Genomic DNA, 19862 nt, shown 5'->3' on the forward strand with positions numbered 1-19862 from the left:
GAGCCAGAGTCTGACTCTATCACCCAGGCTGGAGTGTGGTGGCATGATCTTGGCTCACTGCAATCTCCGCCTCCTGGGTTCAACCAATTCTCCTGCTTCAGCCTCAGTAACTGGGATTACAGGTGCCCAGCCACAACACCCAGCTAACTTTTTGTATTTTTAGTAGAGACGGGGTTTGCCATGTTGCCCAGGCTGGTTTCGAACTCCTAAACTCAGGCAACCTGCCTGCCTTGGCCTCTCAAAGTGCTGGGAGTACAGGCATGAGCCACCATGCCCGGCCCACATGTTTTGTTTATAAATGAAACTTCAAATTTACTAACATAGCAAAAAGAATAGAGAATTAAAGTCATTATTTAATGAAATAGACTAGGAATTTAAGAAGCCAACTTACACCAAGAAAAGTCTATCTATTTAAACAATGCCACTTCATAGGGTATCTTAGGCCATTTGCATATTGACTACATATCACTCTGTGCAATACATTAGACATTACATATAAAAGCCTGTTTGTAAATTTACATTTTTCTTTTAACCAATGTTATATAAATATTGAAGCAGACTGTAAGTGCTGCTCTAGGAACAAGAAATGTCTTTCATCGCTGTGGACAAAAACGGATTTGTGTGAATGAGTACCCTTACACAAACACTCATGTCCAATGGGAGAACAAAGAGACATTCCAGTTGTCACCAATAGAGAGGCATGGTCACAGCAGAATCATACAAAATAATTTTATCTCCACAAGAAAACAAAGACTAGTGTTTGCTTATATTACTGAGCTTTCTCATTGGCTCCCGTTTATGTATTATCATATCTCTTTGGATTCTACCAAATACTCACATCTATGATAGAGTTGATTTCATCTGCAAGACGGTTGGCTTCACCGAGTATATCATTACCTTCTTTTAAAGTGTTCTCAATTTGTCGTTTGCCACTTTCAACAGCCTCCTTCTTTTTCTGTAGACAGATGTGAACAAGGCATCAAAATTGCATTTTTGTAAAATCCTACCTAGACCTGTATTCCTGACTTTCCTGAGCTGTTCGAATAAAAGCTTGGCAAAAAAGGTACATCATGTTGACAATGTGGCTAGATGAGAATAATATAAACTACTTAGCCAGTCCTTCAAGAGTTCTTCTATGTAGAGGCTTGTGTCGGTTATTTCTCCTTCTCATTGTGAGAAAGTCATCCAGGTGAAGAAAAGTTATGCGATACTAGTTGAGGAATTAAAACTACTTTTAAAGAAAGATAGAACATCCATTTTTAACGAAAATGTAAGTGCTGAATAGTTAAATTGGTACTATATATTGAGTTCTAGAATCTATATACAAATCTAGAATCTATATACAAATGTGTACTTTGTGAATGTAAACATAAGCAGATGCATTCAATGGGATTTCGGTGAAATTTGAAGTGAGATTTTTAAGGAAACTTAGGGGAAGTACTTTTTTTTTGTACTTTTTAAGAAATAGAGAAACAATCACATGGAAGAATAAACCAAATGCACTGTTTCATAAGGAAAAGATTATAATTTTGCTTTGGAACATATAGCTTGTCTAAAAACTACATGAAATGCAATCCCAGCCTAGAAGAGTAAAACCGATGAGAGACAAATACTGTTATTTCTCCATTTGGGGCATATTTTTTACTTTTTTTATTCTTTATACTTCTGATTCATTCCTATTCCTGAAATCACCATTCTACCTACAGATTTAACTGCCTCAATTATAATATTAAGCTTTGACCACTTATAGTTTTTTTCTGTAGACAATAATGCTAATTCTTGTAGATCTCAATATGTGCCAGGCAGTTTATAAGCTTTTCTTACTTTATTCCAACTCTTTGAATTCTATATTGATCACTTTTTACATAAGTGGGAAATTGAACAGGTAAAGGGCAGTGGTCCGAACGTTTGTGTTCTCTGAAAATCCATATGTTGAAATTCTAATCCTCAAGGGGATAGGACTAGAACTGGGGCCTCTGCAGGTGACCAGGTCACGAAGCAGAGACTTCACATATGCGATTTTTGCCCTTATAAAAGAGATCTGAAGGAGTTTGTTCATCCTTTTACTATGTGAGGACACAGTGAAAATGATGTCTGGGAACCGGAAAGGGGTACCTCATCAGACACCAAATCTGCCAACACCTTGATCTTGGATTTCCCAGCCTCCAGGACCGTAAGAAGTAAATTTTGATTGCATATAAGCCACTCAGTTTTTGGTCTGTTGCTATAGCAGCTCAAATGAACCAAGACAGTAAATGGTTTCTTTAAGGTCATGTTGTACACTGTGGTTAAGATTTAAACTCCTGTCTACTTAATGATAGATCCTGGGTCCTGGACTGTGCAAATACTGTCCCTTATATTATAGAAATCACATTTTTAAAAAAAGTGCACTGGGCTAGTGCTAATTTCATACCTTTCTTTCCTTCTTTTCATCAATCAATTCAGTATGTTGCCAGGCCCATATATCTAGTTCCTCCCTCTAAGCCTCTGCATTTGCAGATTCTCCCACTGTATGCTGTTCCTACTCCTTGGCTTGTTTCCTCCCTCCATTCTGATTACCTATCTAAAATAGCACCCATCCTCTTCTCAATCATTCTCTATATACTAGGGCACAGTGATTAAAAGCTACATTCAAGTGACAGCCCTCCTTGTTTGGGATCTCAGCTCCCAAGCTATGAAATCTTAAGGAAGTAATTTAGCTTCATATAAAATGTTTAGTCCCTCTCTACTCAAAGTGTAGCCCATTCACCAGCAGCATCAGTGTCACCAGGAAGCTCATTAGAAACACATAATCTCAATCCGTTCTTGGGAACTACTGACCGAGAATCTGCATTTTAACAAAAACTCCGTGTGATAGATATATACGGTATGCCAGGCAGTGTTCTAAGCTAAAATTAGAGAATTAGCTAACACTGCCTGGCATGCAGTAACACTATGATTTTAACTATTATAATTACCTTATTTTGTTCTTCATCGCACTTATTTATCTGAATTGTATTCTATAGAGTGGTCACAAACTATAGAAACATAGATAATATTATTTTATTTTTTATGTAGATTGATTCATCTTGATTACTTTTGATGAGAGTTGCTAAAAACAAAGATTATGTAATGAAAATCAGAGACACCAGTGCATCACAGATGCGTATACAGGGACCAGCAGAAAGGAACAGCCTGTTGAACTATTTGTTGTTAATGAATGGAATATATTATACCATATGTATTATGCACATTGAATGTATTATGCAATATCATGAAACATACCATGTATTACATATCAATAAACAAGTTATGTATATCAGTCTATGCATCCAGACTTTATGGTCATATCTTAGACCTATTTATTGGTTTAGTGACCATCTCCTGTATTATAACACAAATTCCATAAAGACAGCCTTATGTATAACTATCTCTAGTCCCTAGATGAGTTTCCTCAATAAATATTTTCTAATAAATAAATGAAAATGGGTCAGCCATGGTGGCTCACGCCTGTTATCCCAGCACTTTGGGAGGCCGAGGCAGGTGGATCACCTGAGGTCAGGAGATCGAGACCAGCCTGGCCAACATGATGAAACCCTGTCTCTACTAAAAATACAAAATTAGCTGAGTCTGGTGGTGTACACATGTAATCCCAGCTACTCGGAAGGCTGAGGCAGGAGAATTGCCTGACCTGGGAGGCGGAGGTTGAAGTGAGTCAAGATTGCGTCATTGCAAACCAGCTTAGGTAACAAGAGCGAAACTCTGTCTTAAAAAAAAAAAAGAAAGAAAGAAAGAAAAAAGAAAATTGAGTCCATTCCTGGGACTTGTGCTGGTGACACTTGGCTCGTTCAGCTACTCCCATCACTAATTCAGGGCAGGTTCTGACATGTGTCATTCACTCTTCACAGACAACAAACGTAGGAACAGTCCCAAATGTCCCTGATTACAAGTCATATCTTATCTTCCAAGGGTCTAACATTCTTTTACACAACTGCCAATTTTAGCCCTTAGCTTTTGTATGAACTGACTTAAAGTATACCATGTACAGAAATACAAGAATCTTTCCAACATGGCTTGTTTGAATTAATGGATCAAGGTAGTTTAACATGCTGTGCTACTGGAAGCAAACAGAACACTTTCATATGTGTTAATTGAAGAGCCATATATATTTTCATTTCAATAAAGTAGTGAGAATCTTTTGTAAAAGCTTTAATTGAGTCACATTAGGGAGTCAATTGTTATGCAAAGATCAAAATATGCTTCTTTTCATACTCAATCAGAAATGATGGTGAGATTAAAGAGATTTTAGAGGTGGCTAATTTTCAGATTAGATACTGATGAAATCTAGCTTTGAACAGAGGAAACATGGAAATTTGGAGCTCACAAATATTGGTAAAAATACAGAGAATTTAGGTTTGCTTTATGGCACTTTATTTATTCACGGACCAAAAAAACTGTTTTGCCTTTGGCAGATACTGTTCTAGGATCTGGGGATGAAGTGAGGAAGAACACATGTTCCTCATGGCTTGTGTGGAGTAGTGATAAAATGAATGAGTAAATTAATGTATAATATATTCTTAAGGAAATTAGACGAGTGTAATAAAAACAGAGATAGAAAATGGTGTAGCATATAAAATATCTAAGATAGGAAACTTAGAATATTTAAGAAACAACAAAAAAAAGTCCAATGTATAGGGAGAATTATTCTACAAAAAGTATAGTATAAGCGTAATTGCTCAATGATTCTGTTTGAATATGAAAGTTGATTACGTTTCTACTTTTAACTTGTAATTAATTAGATCTTATTTTATTCTGGAGCTTTGCAAATTGAACTTTCTTTCTTTCTTTCTTTCTTTCTTTCTTTCTTTCTTTCTTTCTTTCTTTCTTTCTTTCTTTCTTTCTTTCTTTCTTTCCTTCTTTCTTTCTTTCTTTCTTTCTCTTTCTTTCTTTGTTTTTTGTTGGTGTCTTGGTGTGGTGGATTCTTCAGAAACCTGCAAAAACTATCTTCCTGTCTATTCTTGTTTTCCTTTTTCTTTGCTTTTTTTTTTTTGTTTGTTTTTTGAGACAGGGTCTCACTGTCACCCAGGCTGGAGTGCAGTGGCACCATCACAGCTCATTGCAGGCTCAAATTTCTGGGCTCAAGCAATCCTCCCACTTCAGCCTCCAAGTAGGTGGGACCACAGGCACACACCACCATGCCTGACTAATTTGTATATTTTCCTGTAAAGACAGGGTTTCACCATATTGTCCAGGCTGGCCTGTGTATTCTTTATATAGCAACTTACTCTTTACTTGATCTGCACTGCCTTCTTTGGCAAGGTCATAGTGGTAGATTTGGGGATAGACTGTTCAATACATATTATTTACTTCATTGAATTATTCGTCTCCTCTCTTTCTGCCCATGAGGTACCCAGTTCCCTTCAGCCTTCTCTGCCTCGCTGGAGATGCCCTTCTAACTCCATCACCATATAGTAGGCTGCATTCAAAGCCTTCTATGATCTGGCTCCTAACTCCAGAGCCATCTCTGCTACAGACTTTTACGTAGCTTTTGAAAGCTTTTCTGCTCTATCAAACATTTCCTAAGACCACCTTATACTTCTGGAGCTCTGTGCTGGGGCTCCTGCCACAGAGTGAAAGGTTAAAATGTCTGAATTTTTTGGGAGATTATAAGTTTTTTGAGGCCAAGAATAATTTCTATTCAACCCCAAATACCCTGGTTACCAACAATACCTTGAAATGGTAGTACCAGACAGAAATTAAAATAAATACTATCACAGCCTAATTTTCTAGCCTAATATCACACTATTTTCCAATACAAAACCATGTCTTCAGTTTATTTGAACCACTCAAATTCCCCCAAATTTTATTTAAACCCAAGACTGCAATATTTCAATTGCTTTCTATAGCTTTCCAGATAAAAACAAATTCTTAGCTTAGTCTCACAGTGTAATTCTCTTATAACTGAAAGTCTGCAGTCTGCCTATCTTTTCTTTCTATCTGTCCAGTTGTTCACACACAGTTTTCTTCCCAGCCTATCAAGCCACTGAACTTTTCCCCAAAATGTCCTTTTCTTTCCTCCATGTCTTTGTTTATGTTTTTCCCAGTTTCTGCAATGTTCTTCTTTTTCTTTTTCTGTGGCTGAGTGCTCACCCTTTAGGATCTAGTACAAGTGTCAGGGCCTTACAAAGCCCTTCCTAAACTCAGGGGTGACTGAAACTCCCTCCTTGCTTACCTCTGTGATCATTATGGTAGTGTACAGAGTGGTTTGCTTATGTGTACACCTCCCACTAAATACAGGTTACTTGAAGTCATCAGAGATGGTGTTTTATTGTTTATACCGGCGAGGCTGCATCTGAATCACTAGAGGAGCTATTAAAACACAGATTTCTGGGCCCCATTCTCAGAGTTTCAGAGTTGATCATTTGGGGGTGAGGTTCAAGAATTTGTCTTTTTGAGAAGTTTCTAGGCTACACTAATGCTGCTGCTCTAGGGGCCTCCTCATTGAGACAATCAATTTTGGTGTCCAGCATGTTTCCTGAATGAAGTAGATGCCTGATAAAATTTTTAAACATAAAATTACACACTTACCACCTTAAAATAAATAAAATGTTTTCAAGTTGGGTCTTAATTATATCACCTTCATTGTAGGCACAGTCATAAGGGAGTTATTTATTTAAAATACAGCTTATTATTCAGTCAAATAGATACAATCTGTCAGTTTTCCTCAAACCTGTATAGGCGTCAGATTAGTCCAAGGAGAGTGTTAGAAATAGGGACACGGAGCCATACCCCAGACCGGCCTGCACAGACTCTGGGTGGGAGACCATAGGACCTGCTTGTTTAACAAACCCTCCACGTGATTTTCAGCCATTTTAGCAGCAACCATGATAATCTAAGCAACCTTAAATAATCCATACCTTATTCATGTGAATTCGGTTAGCTTACCTATTCTATCCAGTAACGTCCTAACAAGCCTTTAGTTAAGCACAACACATAAGATAAAAATCCAAAAAGGACCACTTAGATTTTCAGTAGTGACTATACATAAGCTCTAAGCATTTGTAGGGGTGCCCAAGAATGGTGAATTCTGGTTTTAAACATCACTAAAAGAAACGACTGAAGGTGCTATTGACTGTGCCATACAACTCTCCTTGAAATATTTCTCAAATACTTACTATGCTCTCCACACAGGTAATTTTCATTTCTCAAACTGTTGCCATAAAATAGAGAGGTGAACCTTCAGGTAAGTCACACGGCTGGTGTGTCACTGGGCAGGGTGAATCCTGCTGGAGCCTGTGATAGGACAGCGGCCTAGCATCCCGCCTCACAGCGGGGAGCTTTTTCTGGAATACTGCTGGCATGTCAGTAGACTCCAAATTGGTTAAGATTAGGTGCATCAGTTAAGAAAAAAAAGTAAGCCTCTTCAATCTTCTACCAGAATGACAAGGCTTAGTCCCAGAAGAGGGACGTAGAAATAAAATATATTAAAAAATGTAATACATCCTCTTACGACTTAATCCAAAGGAAAATAGAAATCAATAGATTTAAAAAATCCTGGTTCGGCTGGGCACAGTGGCTCACATCTTTAAGCCCAGCCCTTTGGGAGGCCAAGGAAGGTGGATCATGAGGTCAGGAGTTCAAGACCAGCCTGGCCAATATGGTAAAACCCTGTCTCTACTAAAAATACAAAAATTAGCCGGGTGTGGTGGTGTGCACCTATAATCCCAGCTACTCGGGAGGCTGAGGCAGAAGAGTTGCTTGAACTCGGGAGGCAGAGGTTGCAGTGAGCTGAGATCATGCCACCGCACTCCAGTGAGATGCCATCTCAGAAGAAAAAAAAATCCTGGTTCATTTATTTAATTGCTAATGTCATTCAACAAACATTTCTACATACATGCTATATGCCAAAGAGTGTTGAGTTATTGTTAAAGCTGAAATTATATGTTAGAAGACATATAGTTCTGCTGATGTTTTCTGACCTGTTAGAGTCAGACAGTTGGAAAACAACAAAGGTAAATTTGTCTCTGGGGAGAAAGTTGTTGTTGTTTAAATATTAATATCAAATACAGGTTTCTGCTGTTATATGTGCTGAATTGACTCTTGGGAAAAGTGATCACTTACTACACTAAGATTAAGAAAGAAAGTAAAAACAAGAAGAAAAAAATAATGGAGGAACCTGTTTTAGTTCTAGTTTCATCAGCACTCTGAAAAAGATAGAGGCTGCCCAGAATTTCTTGAGCTGATAAGTAACTGTTGCCTGCGAAGAAAGGGAGGAGAAAATAACCCAGACCTGATTTGTTCATGTTAGTCCTTTTTAAAAGACCATTTGCATAACACCCACTGTACAGAAAAAAGGGAACCAAATTTTTTCCAAGCTCTGGTGTCAATTCATTGAGTTATTTGTCAGGTGCATTTGAAAGTGTAGGGAACTTCTGTGATTTCTGGCAGCAAGATCTCTGAACCAAGTTTATAAATTAGATTGGGAAAGTTGCAAAATAATGTGATATGAATATTTGAAGATACCCGATTTGCTATAGTATAATGCACTCATTGTAGATTTGGGGAACTGATGCTTAGAGATGTTAGTTGACTTGCCCAATTTGTATGTCTAGTTACTGGCACAGTTGTCATTGAGATCAAGGTCCCCTGGCTCCCTGTAAAGAACTTCTTCCACTGTACCACAGAGTTCTTAAATACCTTCAAAAGTTCAACTTATTGAAATTTTATTTGATTCTTTGGGTGATGGTAATTGGTCATTAAAAGCAAAACAAACAAAAAAAGTCATTTCCTGTTCTGATTCTTAGAAGTACCCTTTCAGAGTTGTTACTCTTGACCTTTGGAAATGTGCATCAACTTGAATAGTCCCGCCATGTTCAACACTGCCCCCGCTCCCCGCATTCTGAGATTGAGATAAACGTGCCCCCAAGACTCACCTCCAAAGCAGTCATGTTTTTCTGGTTTACTGCAGATAAGCCATTAGCTTCTCTGATTTTATCTGTGGCTTCTCTCAACAGGTCCCAAGCATCATCAAGTTTGTCTTTGTAGTCAGCCAGTTTTTCCCGGAGGTCCTCCTCCATTTCTTCATTTTTCCCCCGGGACTCTCCAAACAGCTTCTTCACTTTCTTCAGAAGGCCTTCTGCAGCTCTGTAACCACCCACAGCCCAAGAATAGACAATGAGCTCATGTCACCGCCATAGGGTTTATTGGTATTAAACCATGTTACAAAGAGATGCTAACATGAGAAGAATGAGAAAATAAGAAAACATGTAAAATAGATTCACTGTGTGCTAAATCAAGTGAAAACTGGTACCTGAGACCACTTATAATTAATTAAAATGAAAGCAAAACAGATGTTTAAAAAAACCTTTTAAATTTGTTAGTAAAATAACATTTTCAATCAGAAGGGGTCTCATGTCATTCTCAGAATCTGACTGATGAAATGAGTTTTATGATTCACTTCACATACTAAAATCAAACAATCCACCTGTTTCATTGTAATGAGACCTTTCTCTATTACTTTGAATGTAAGGGTGAATATTGATATGTTTGCTTAGAAACTGTGAACAGAATTCTAGGTTATTGCCATGCTAGTGGAATAGCATGATTTTAATCTACTTTTCTTTTTCTTCCAACTGACTGACCTGGAAGTTTTTTGGGTTTAACTTACCTAGTTTTTCTAAAGAGATAATTTCTGAGTCATTAAGAAAGTTTAAATACTTGAAAAGCAGTAATTCTCAAGCTGACATGCCTCATAATTCCCTGAAGGACTTGTTAATACATGGATTGCTGGGTCCCATCCCCAAAGTTTCTGATTCAGGAAGTCTGGGATGGGATTTGACAATCCGTATTTTTAATAAGTTCTCAGGTATGCTGATATTGCTGGTTTAGTATATATTATTTAGGTATTAATAATTCTACCACTTTGAAGTTAGCTGACTATGAATGTAGAGATGTATCTATTTTATTGAGTGTGTTATTATAACAGTTATTTAGCATGGGTAAAATCACTATCACTGTTCCCAATCTTCAAATTCCCAACTTTTATTTGAAAGTATTTATTATTTGATGACTTTTCTTTTCAGCATTTCTTAAGATGATAAAATGTATAGGATGGCCTATACATGAATGGTAAAGTCATAACTTTGTTTATCCAAAGGTATTTTTCTTAAAACAAAAATCAACTGTTAGTCTAGAAGTCCTTAAGACAGGTGATTAACAAATCAAGCTCATTAGCCTAATTATAGGAGGGGTAGCACCAGAAAAAATCATTTACTTCATTATTTATATGTAGGCAAGAATATGCTTTTGATTCATTTTAGAACAATGGTAAAGTACAATTAAATAAGTAAATGAATAAACAATAGATAGATGATAGACAGATGGGTAGATAAAATGATAAAATAGCACACATCTCCAGGTCGGAAAAACAGAGTATTCTTTGCTTACATGTGTGATAAAAATTTAGAAACTGTAAATTATCTGGAAATCTCAGTTTGTCAAATGAAAAAATAACAACGCATCTACTCACACCAACTCATCTTCAGCAATTTCTTTTTGTGTCTCTAGATTTTTCCTCCTCAGTTCTTTAATCATCTGGTCAATCTCTTTCTGAAGCCCTTCCAAATTTATCTCAAAGGCCTTGTCTTGAGTTCCTAGAGTTTCATTTAGTTTTATAGCTTTTTCATTTATAGCTGCAGGGGGTAAAACAAATATTGTAAATTAGTAAACAAAAATGCCACATGAAAACACGGCATTCAGCATCTGCTTGGCGCCGCCATCTCCAAATGAAGAGTATTTTGCCGTGAGTGTTCCTGCTGGGAAACACACAGGCAGTTAAGACAATAATCAGTAACAAACAGGGAAGCATAATATATTTCTCAATATTATTTTTATTTCGGGGGTTACAGGAATTAAAGCATGATGTTTCTAGCCTCAAAAGAAAGAATCACAAATAAAGAAGTAGGTCAAAGCATATTCTGGTTAGAGATTAAAAAAAAAAAAGTGGCCTGTAGCCTAATACCTTGAGGCTGGAACACTTTGAGGCTGGAAACACAGCAATGCTGATAAGATAGTCATAGGAATGGCTATCAGTCAGTTTAAAAATACCGACTATGGAAATACTATGTGATGAGATCTCTGAAAATGAACCTGCCCGGGTATTTCCACATAGTGTTCCTGTGCTCATTTTTTTAAAAGAGTGAAGAAAGAAGCACTAGTTCAGGCTTATAACCCTTTTAGGAGAAGGGTTATAAATTAGGCTTCAACGACACCTTCCAGCAATAGCATCCTACACAAGGCTCTGTGTTTATTATGCATTAAATGGGGTTTCAAACTGTGTTCCTTGGAATCATAGGATTCTCCAGGTGCTTCAGGTTTTCTACAAATGATGCCTATTCTGCCAAGAATCTGCTTTATAGGTTGGTGTTCTGGGCAAGATTTCATTTGAAAAAAGAATTCTATGTCAAATAAAAGTTTAAAATGGCGAATTGAAACATTTACACAGTACTTTTATTAGTTTTGGACTAAAGTTTCCTGGAGTGTGTTCGATAGGACATTTTTTTTAGTGAGTTGAAGAGAGATGTTTTCGAAAACTCTTTTGTCAGCTGATACTTATTTCTTTAATATTACCTTCGAAAACTCCTAAAATGAGGGGTCTGGTCTAGCCAAGAGGCATTTTCTATCATTCAAGGGTGTATCTGAAGACCTCCTTATGACATAGAGAATCCTGAAAATTAATTTCTACCCTTGGAGAGAGTTTTCTGATTTGCACTGGGCAGAACTCCTGAAATAGGTGCACATAGTCAGGACAAGCAGAACAGGCAGAGGGTATGTGAGATGGAGGGTGAGCATGGTGGTTTTAAAATGTGGTCCCCAACAAGCAGCAGCAGCATCACCTTGGAGTCTATTAGAAATGCAGATTCTCACCTGCCACAAATCTACTGACTCAGAAATTCTGGGGACGAGGACCAGCAATCTGGGTTTTAAAAAGCTTTCTCCGAGCTCCTGATGTACCCTAGAGTTTGAGGAACACTGAGCCAGTAGAAAGAATTGAGTGTCAATATCTAATGTACCCTTTCCACAATGCATCTTTACAATCCTTTCTTCGTTATATATATCTTTGGTTTAAAAGTTCCTGTAGTCCATACTTTATCCCTTGATAGCCAATGCTGCAGATTGAATGTTTAGGTTCCCCTCAAATTCATATATTGAAATCTAATTCCCAATGTGATGGTATGTAGAGGCGGAGCCTGATGTGGTTTCTCTCTGTATCCCCCCTACCTGAAATCTCATCTCAAGTTGTGATACCCACATGTCGGGGGAGGGGCCTGGTGGGAGGTGATTGAATCATGGGAGCAAAACTCCCCCCTTGCTATCCTCGTGACAGTGAGTGAATTCTCACAAGATCTGGTTGTTTGAAGGTGTGTGGCACTTCCCCCTTCATTCTCTCTCTCTCGCCACCACGTGAAGAAGGTCCTTGCTTCCCCTTCGCCTTCTGCCATGATTGTAAGTTTCCTCAGGCCTCCCAGTCATGCATCTTGTTAAGCATGCAGAACTGTGGTCAATTATAGCCCTTTTCTTCATAAGTTACCCAGTCTCAGGTAATCCTTTATAGCAGTGTGAAAACAGATTAATACAAACCCTTTGAGAGGTATTAGGTCATAAGGGCAAGAATGAGATCAGTGCTCTTATAACAGGGATGCCAGAGAACTCCCTTGCCCCTTCTACCACATGAAATTATAACAAGGAGACAGCCACCTCTGAACCAGGAAGCAGCTCCACACCAGACACCAAACCAGCCAGCACCTTGATCTTGGACCTCTCAGCCTCCAGAAATGAGAAATACCACAAAGTTTATGAAATTTTCATTACAGCAGCCCAAATGGACTAAGAAAGCCACAGTTTAATTAGCAGAAATATTTGAATCACATGTCTTAAAGAACAAATATGGCCATTCCTAACCCTGTGGTAGAAGTTATTGCTCAGGTGCTGCATTCCTAGAAGTTAGTGAGGGTGGCTCTTTCTTGGCTCACTGCCTAATAGTTAAACCTTGACACAGGCCAAAGAACTCTCCCAAGATTCCAGCACTATTGTTAGTAAGATATATCGCCTAGGCTGTGTCACAATTTGTTTTAGAACCACAGTTTGAAAGCTCCTTGGTGCAGCAAACTAGGTGGGAAGCCCTCTAGAGTACCAACAATTAAATGTAAGAAGCTTTCTGCTTATTAGATTTCAAGAAAGCGTAGCAGATTTGGTTATACCTATGGTGCTATCTCATCCTTTAGTCTGAATGCATGCTACCTGTATAGTTGACTTTAACCAATTATAGCATGTAAGTAACTACTGCTATCATTTGTATTTACTTTTTAAAATGAAAATGACATTAATAAATGCCACTTCCCAACTTGCTGTATTTTTTCCTTTGTTAAATGAATGTGTGTGTGTGTGTGTGTGTGTGTGTGTGTGTGTGTGTGTGTGTGTGTATAAATGAGCTTTCATAAGAGATATCTTTTAAAATTTGACCTAATTTAGATTCTGGGCATAGGCAACATAGAGGAAGGGAAAAATGAGAGCTAGAATCTCACTATTTCTCTTGTGCTCTAGAATCAAAGCTAAACTTCTATAGATAAGAATCTGGTAGAAAAAGAATGACATTTGATAGAGGAAAAGGCAAAGGCAATTATGGCCATATCTTTTGGACAGCATATATAATTTCTTTAAATTTAAATCATTTGTAAACAACTAGAGGAAATCACGAAGGTACACAAAAATGGCCTTAGCAAAATGATCATGTATTCAGAAAGCAAGCTTTGTTACATAGGTACACATGTGCCAAGGTGGTTTGCTGCACCTATCAACCTGCCATCTAGGGATTTTTTTTTTTTTTGAGGTGGAGTCTTGCTCTGTTGCCCATGTTGGAGTGCAGTGGCACAATCTTGGATTGCTGCAACCTCCACCTCTGGGGTTCAAATGATTCTTCTGTCTCAGTCTCCCAAGTAGCTGGAATTACAGATGTATGCCACTGCACCCAGCTGAATTTTGTATTTTTAGTAGAGATGGGATTTTGACATGTTGGCCAGGCTGGTTTTGAACTCCTGATCTCAGGTAATCTGCCCACCTCAGCCTCTCAAAGTGCTTGGATTACAGGCGTGAGCAACCGTGCCCAGCCCGTCATCTAGGTTTTAAACCCCTCATGCATTAGCTATTTGTCCTAATGATCTCCCCTCTCCCCTGACCCTGCGACAGGCCCTGGTGTATGTTGTTCCCCTCCCTGTGTCCATGTGTTCTCATTATTCAGTTTCCTCTTATGAGTGAGAACATGCAGTGGCTGGCTTTCAATTCCTGTGTTAGTTTGCTGAGGATGATGGCTTCCAGCTTCATCTATGTCCCTGCAAACAAAGGTCAGGATCTTTCTTTTTATGGCTGCATAGTATTCCATTGGTGTAGATGTGCCACATTTTCTTAATCCAGCCTAACATTGATGGGCATTTGGGTTGGTTCCATGTGTTTGCTATTATAAATAGTGCTGCAATAAACATATGTGTGCATGTCTCTTTATAGTAGAATGATTTCTATTCCTTTGGGTATATACCCAGTTATGGGGCTGCTGGGTCAAATGGTATTTCTGGTTCTGGGTCTTTGAGGAATCACCACACTACCTCCCACAATGGTTGAACTAATTTACATTCCCACCAACAGTGTAAAACGTTCCTATTTCTCCACAGCCTTGCCAGCATCTGTTGTTTCCTGACTTTTTAATAATTGCCATTCTGACTGCTGTGAGACGTTATCCCATTGTAGTTTTGAGTAGTATTTCTGTAAGGACCAGTGATGTTGAGCTTTTTTTCATATGTTTGTGGGCCACATAAATGTCTTCTTTTGATGATAGGTGCAGCAAACCACCATGACACATGTATACTTATGTAACAAACCTGCATATTCTGCACATGTATCCTAGAACTTAAAGAAAAATATAAAAAAGAAAATAGAAAACATGAGAAAGAAACATCAAAACATAGAACACATACCCATAAAGTTTCTATAGGACATCATCGTGCAATTCAGTCACGAGCTTTTCATTTCTGGTTGGATATTATTAATTGTTGCAATTATTGTCATTGAAATAGTGTCAAAAGATTGCAGTGTGATTAGGACCAAAAGAACAAACATTTCAGCAAATATATTGGCTGCTTATGGAATAAACTGCTACTCCATGGCCAGCTTTTTCTTGCAAACCATGTTATGTAAAAAAATACAAGCTCCCCAAAAGGGACATGGGCCTTCACTATCTTTTTGGATAAAATTATAGCATCTTTCAAATGAGTTTTTGGGATGTGTGCTACTTTATCTTCATTATGAAAAAAAAATTAGGCATGAGCTTTGGAGAAAACTATGGTCTCATCAGGACACAAGTAAATTACATATGGCCCATTAAAACCTGTCAGTTTAATTCAGATAACATTTGTTTATTATTAGTGTTTTAAAGGTTTATAGTTTTTTTCCAGATTATTTCACTGCACTCCCCTTACCCCCATTTAAAATTCTTTTTGTGTGGTGAACTGTCTAGTTTAATTTTTCTTTCCATTGTTTTCCTACTGAAAGTTAAATTTTAAAATGCTATTATTTTCCATTTGTCTCATAAGCATCTAGCATGTGCTAGTTTTCTTAGAACCGCACCCCCCACACCAAAAAAAGAAAGAAAGCATCATTTTAATAGCAGTTTAATTGTTTCACTCTTTATAGACATATATAAACATACATTTTTATGTTTATATACATATATATAGTTCCAAATCCTATTTATATATAGGATTTGGAATTTAGGATTTGTACCTTCTCTGAGTATTCTTAAACTAAAGATGAATGTGTTTTTCATCTCTTATTCAAAAGTATGCCCTAGCACTTCAATATATTTTCTTTCCTACAGTATTGAAAATGATTGTAAAAGATATATCTTTGGAATGTACCTATTTATTTCCAACTTAGTTCAAAGGAGGATTTTGGTAATTGAAAAAATCCTGAAGATAAGATAAAATAAAATAAAATAAAATAAAAGGAACTAATGTTCCAGGTTAAAAAAAAACAACAGTGTAAATCAGGGAAGGAATTACTAGACAGAAAACCCCATGCCATAATGTTCAATGCAATGAATCCTAAGTCCACTTCTGAGCATCTTAGTAGCCAATGCATAGCAGGGAATACAAATAGGACTCTTAAGAGGTATACAGTATCTATAAATATAAATAAAAATTCCTCAGGAGAAGCAAAACTGTTTCATACTAAATCTGAAAAAAAAATCCTCTGATGGGGCAAATTTATTAAGAATAGAAAGTAATATACTCTGACCTGAGAAATAGGAAGAAACTATGTTTATCATTGATTAAGTCCGATTGTATGTCAGAAAATAAACACTAATGGGTTTAAATGGGTTTATACCTGTCCACTCATTAATCCTAACAATGGATGGAAGAAAATATAGTTTATTTATGATGTAAGCAGGAGTCATAGCACAGTAGATATTACAAAATTATAGTGAGATAAGAATGCCTTATATGAATAGAAGTTGATTATCTATAAAGAGGTCATGAACTACAATGAAAAATAGGACGAATAGTACATCTATTCAAACATAAATCTGAAATAGACAAATGTCAGCCTGAAGCACTGGCTCTTCCCACAGCAATTTATAACAACTAACAAAATGTAAAAGCACTGATGGCTATCCGCTATTATTGTAATTTTGAGAGAGAGAAAAAAAACGTGGTGTGGATATGTTGTATAACCTACTTTAGTGAGTTCCTTCCTTCCTTCCTTCCTTCCTTCCTTCCTTCCTTCCTTCCTTCCTTCCTTCCTTCCTTCTTTCCTTCCTTCCTTCCTCCATCCCTCCCTCCCTCCCTTCCTTCCATTTTCTTCCTTGCTTCCTTCCTCCCTCCTTTGCCTTCCTTTTTTCCTCTGTCCTTTCCTCCTTCTTCCGTCTCTTCCCTTCTTCCTTCCTCCCTCCCTCCTTCCTTTCCCTTCCTTATTTCCTCTCTCCCTTCGTCTTCTTCCCTCCCTCCTTTCCTTCCTTCCTTTCTCCCCATGCCTCCCTCCTCCCTCCTTTCCCTTCCTTCTTTCCTCTCTCCCTTTTTCTTTCTTCCTTCCTTCCTCCTTTCCTCCCTCCCTCCTCCCTTCCTTTCTTTGTTCCTTCCTCCCTCCCCTTCCTTTCTTCCTTCCCCTTTCTCCCTTTCTTTCTTCCTCCCTTTCTCCCTCCCTCCCTCCCTCCCTCCCTCTCTTCCTTCCTTCCTTCCTTCCTTCCTTCCTTCCTCCCTCCCTCCCTTTCTTCCTCCCTTCGTTCCTTCTTTTCCTCCCTCCTTTCTTCCCTCCCTCCTTTCCTTCCTCCTTCCGTCCCCTTCCTTTCTTCCTTTCTCCCTTCACCCCCCTCCTTTCTTCTCCCTCCCTCACTTCCTCCATCCCTCCCTCCCTCCCTTCCTTCCTTCCTTCCTTTTTCCTCCTTCCCCTTCCTTCCTTCCCTCTCCTATCTTCCTCCCCCCTCCTTCTCTCTGTTTCTCCTCTAAACTGCCAAGCTTTGTATCACATCTGAGCACTTAGTGTTGCTCTGATACAATCTAAATTTGAACTTTCATTCAATTTTAATAGTTGGATTAATTCTACCAAATAGTGCCTACAGGCAAAAGGGAGTAGTGTTCTTATTTCCCTAAAGTATGCTACATGGCACTTCACATATATTAGAAAAGGGTGCCCCATCTGGACAGACACGATCAGTCCACCTGATCTATGCATAATTTAGAGAATGAGAGAGACCTTTGGTGATGGGTAATCCTTTCTCTGGTGGATAGATTTGGGATTTGGAGTGGTGAGCAAGCCTGGGATAAATATCATCTCCACTCTGGCCCCTGTTTGTGCACAAACTGTACAAACAGTACCAGAAGGCCCTAGGCACCCAGAAGTAAAAATTCAAATTTACCAAAGAGGTAGCCATAAATATGTGTGTCTCTTTGGTGGGAGATGGAAGATACAACGCAGAGAATAAAGGAAGCAGTGTTGATACTAGGATCTATTAAAACATATGCTAGTATTTATTCTGATACCAATGTTTCATTGAAACAAATTGAAAATGAGTCCCCAGGATGAGCTGCTGGGTGTTGGATGTTTGAAACGTCAATCGAAAGAAAAGGAAGTTTCCTGGAGTGTTGACCAGAGCCTTTGGGGACCCGCTCAGAGTGAAGATGCTTTACTTGCAGTGGGATTTGTTGTTGTCGTTGTTTTGGGTTGGAGGGGGCACTTCAAGTAGCATTAATGGAAAATAATACTAGGGAAAGCACAACAGCTTCATCTAGCAGAGGATAAACCACAATGAGTTAACTGAGATTTTTCTGGTTTCAGAATCTTACATCTTTTGCCTCAAATTAGGTCTCAGAATAAGTTCTGTTGCTTCTTGCAGTGGTGAATTTTTGGGATTTCTTCTCTTCTTGGCCAGTGATGTCTAAGAGTTATTGGTCAGAATCTGCCTCGAAGTTGATCTCACATCCTTATTTATTTGGCTACAATATGAAGCAAAGTATCTAAAATGCATAATATTGCAGAGCTAGAAAAAGGTTTTACTTCTTCCAGCAAAAAACAACAAAAACCATTTTTCCCACTTTCTAAACATGCATGCATGTTTATTATATTTTAACAGATATTTAATGGCTAGGGTTTTTTTTTTTTTTTTTTTTTTTTTTTTTTTTTTTTTTTTTTTTTTTTTTTTTTTTTTTTTTTTTTTTTTTTTTTTTTTTTTTTGGGCTTTTGCTCAAAAATGGCTTCCACTTTGATTCTCATTCATATTAGTAAACGCCAAGAATTAACTCCTAGAGAATTGTGGACTAAATGCACTAGAGCTTCTCATAAAGCAGCACATCCAAATCCCAAGCAACAGATGTTCATTAAAAGCCAGTCCCAAGTATTTGAAAAGCCATTTTAAGAAACCAAAAGCGCTGCTTTAGTGTGTCAAGTGGAATGATAACATTAGTGTCCTTAAAAATGAAAAAAAATTTTAAATGCTTTCAAGTAAAAACAATAACAAAGGAAACGTCTCCTATTCTTCTATAATTATAATAGCCATGTTTCAAGAATTTACTGCTATTAGGCCCACATTGTCACTAATTCACTGACTACTGTCACTAATGTAACACTGTAGGTCACAGGTTCTCAGCAGATCATACCCTTGAGTATCTTAACCACACCACTTTCTGAAACTCAACTTTTGATTTTACAGATGTCACTTATAACAAGAGAAATTCCAGTCCTGTGTCATCCTTTTCTGTATTTTTCTGTTGGGAGAAATGATGATTAAAATGTGATTCTTTCTAATACCTTCTGCATCCCGGGCAAGCTCCTTAATGAATTCTCCCAGGGACTCTGCTCTGGCGTTGGTCCTCTCAGCATCCTGTCCGGTCTGCTCACCATCTGCTGTCACTTTGGTAGCCTAATGATCCAAATTCGGGAAAAGCATAATTAATAGAGATGATGAAGCTACGGCTAGATAAGCTCCCACTGGCTGCATTTTCTTTCAAATATTACTTTGAGCCAAAGGCAATCGATGAATTATTGATCAGATGTACTGGAAATGATGCCCCGTGCTCAAGTATACAATTAAACTTTATTACTTCTTCCATTAAATGGAAATCAGATAGCTGTATTTGGTCTTTTTAGAAACCCTTGTTATACGCTATGGCACAGAAGAAGCGATAAAGCACAATTATTTTTGAAATATCTTTAAGGTACAGTTGCCAAAAGTCTTTAATGGAATCTTCAGCCTCCACATGTTGCAGTTTTGTCCGTATTTTATTTACTAAAAAGTGTGTGGAGTGCAGCCATGGCCTCTTGAGAGATGAACAGGCCGTCGG

General features: G+C 37.9%; 1 protein-coding gene across 1 annotated transcript in view; it reads right to left on the reverse strand.

Annotated features, from left to right (window-relative positions):
• The window catches only part of LAMA2 (laminin subunit alpha 2), a 621613-nt gene that overhangs the window by 121401 nt on the left and 480350 nt on the right, over window positions 1–19862 (reverse strand). Inside the window, exons 34-37 of the mRNA XM_017533228.2 lie at window positions 19330–19441; window positions 10508–10670; window positions 8913–9123; window positions 839–955 (exon numbers count right to left, since the gene is read on the reverse strand). Coding sequence (XP_017388717.1) covers window positions 839–955; window positions 8913–9123; window positions 10508–10670; window positions 19330–19441 — 603 coding nt within the window. The remainder of the gene's footprint in view (window positions 1–838; window positions 956–8912; window positions 9124–10507; window positions 10671–19329; window positions 19442–19862) is intronic.

This window comes from Cebus imitator, unplaced genomic scaffold (assembly GCF_001604975.1).
Source record: "Cebus imitator isolate Cc_AM_T3 unplaced genomic scaffold, Cebus_imitator-1.0 Scaffold81, whole genome shotgun sequence".
NCBI classification, from domain to species: Eukaryota; Metazoa; Chordata; class Mammalia; order Primates; family Cebidae; genus Cebus; species Cebus imitator.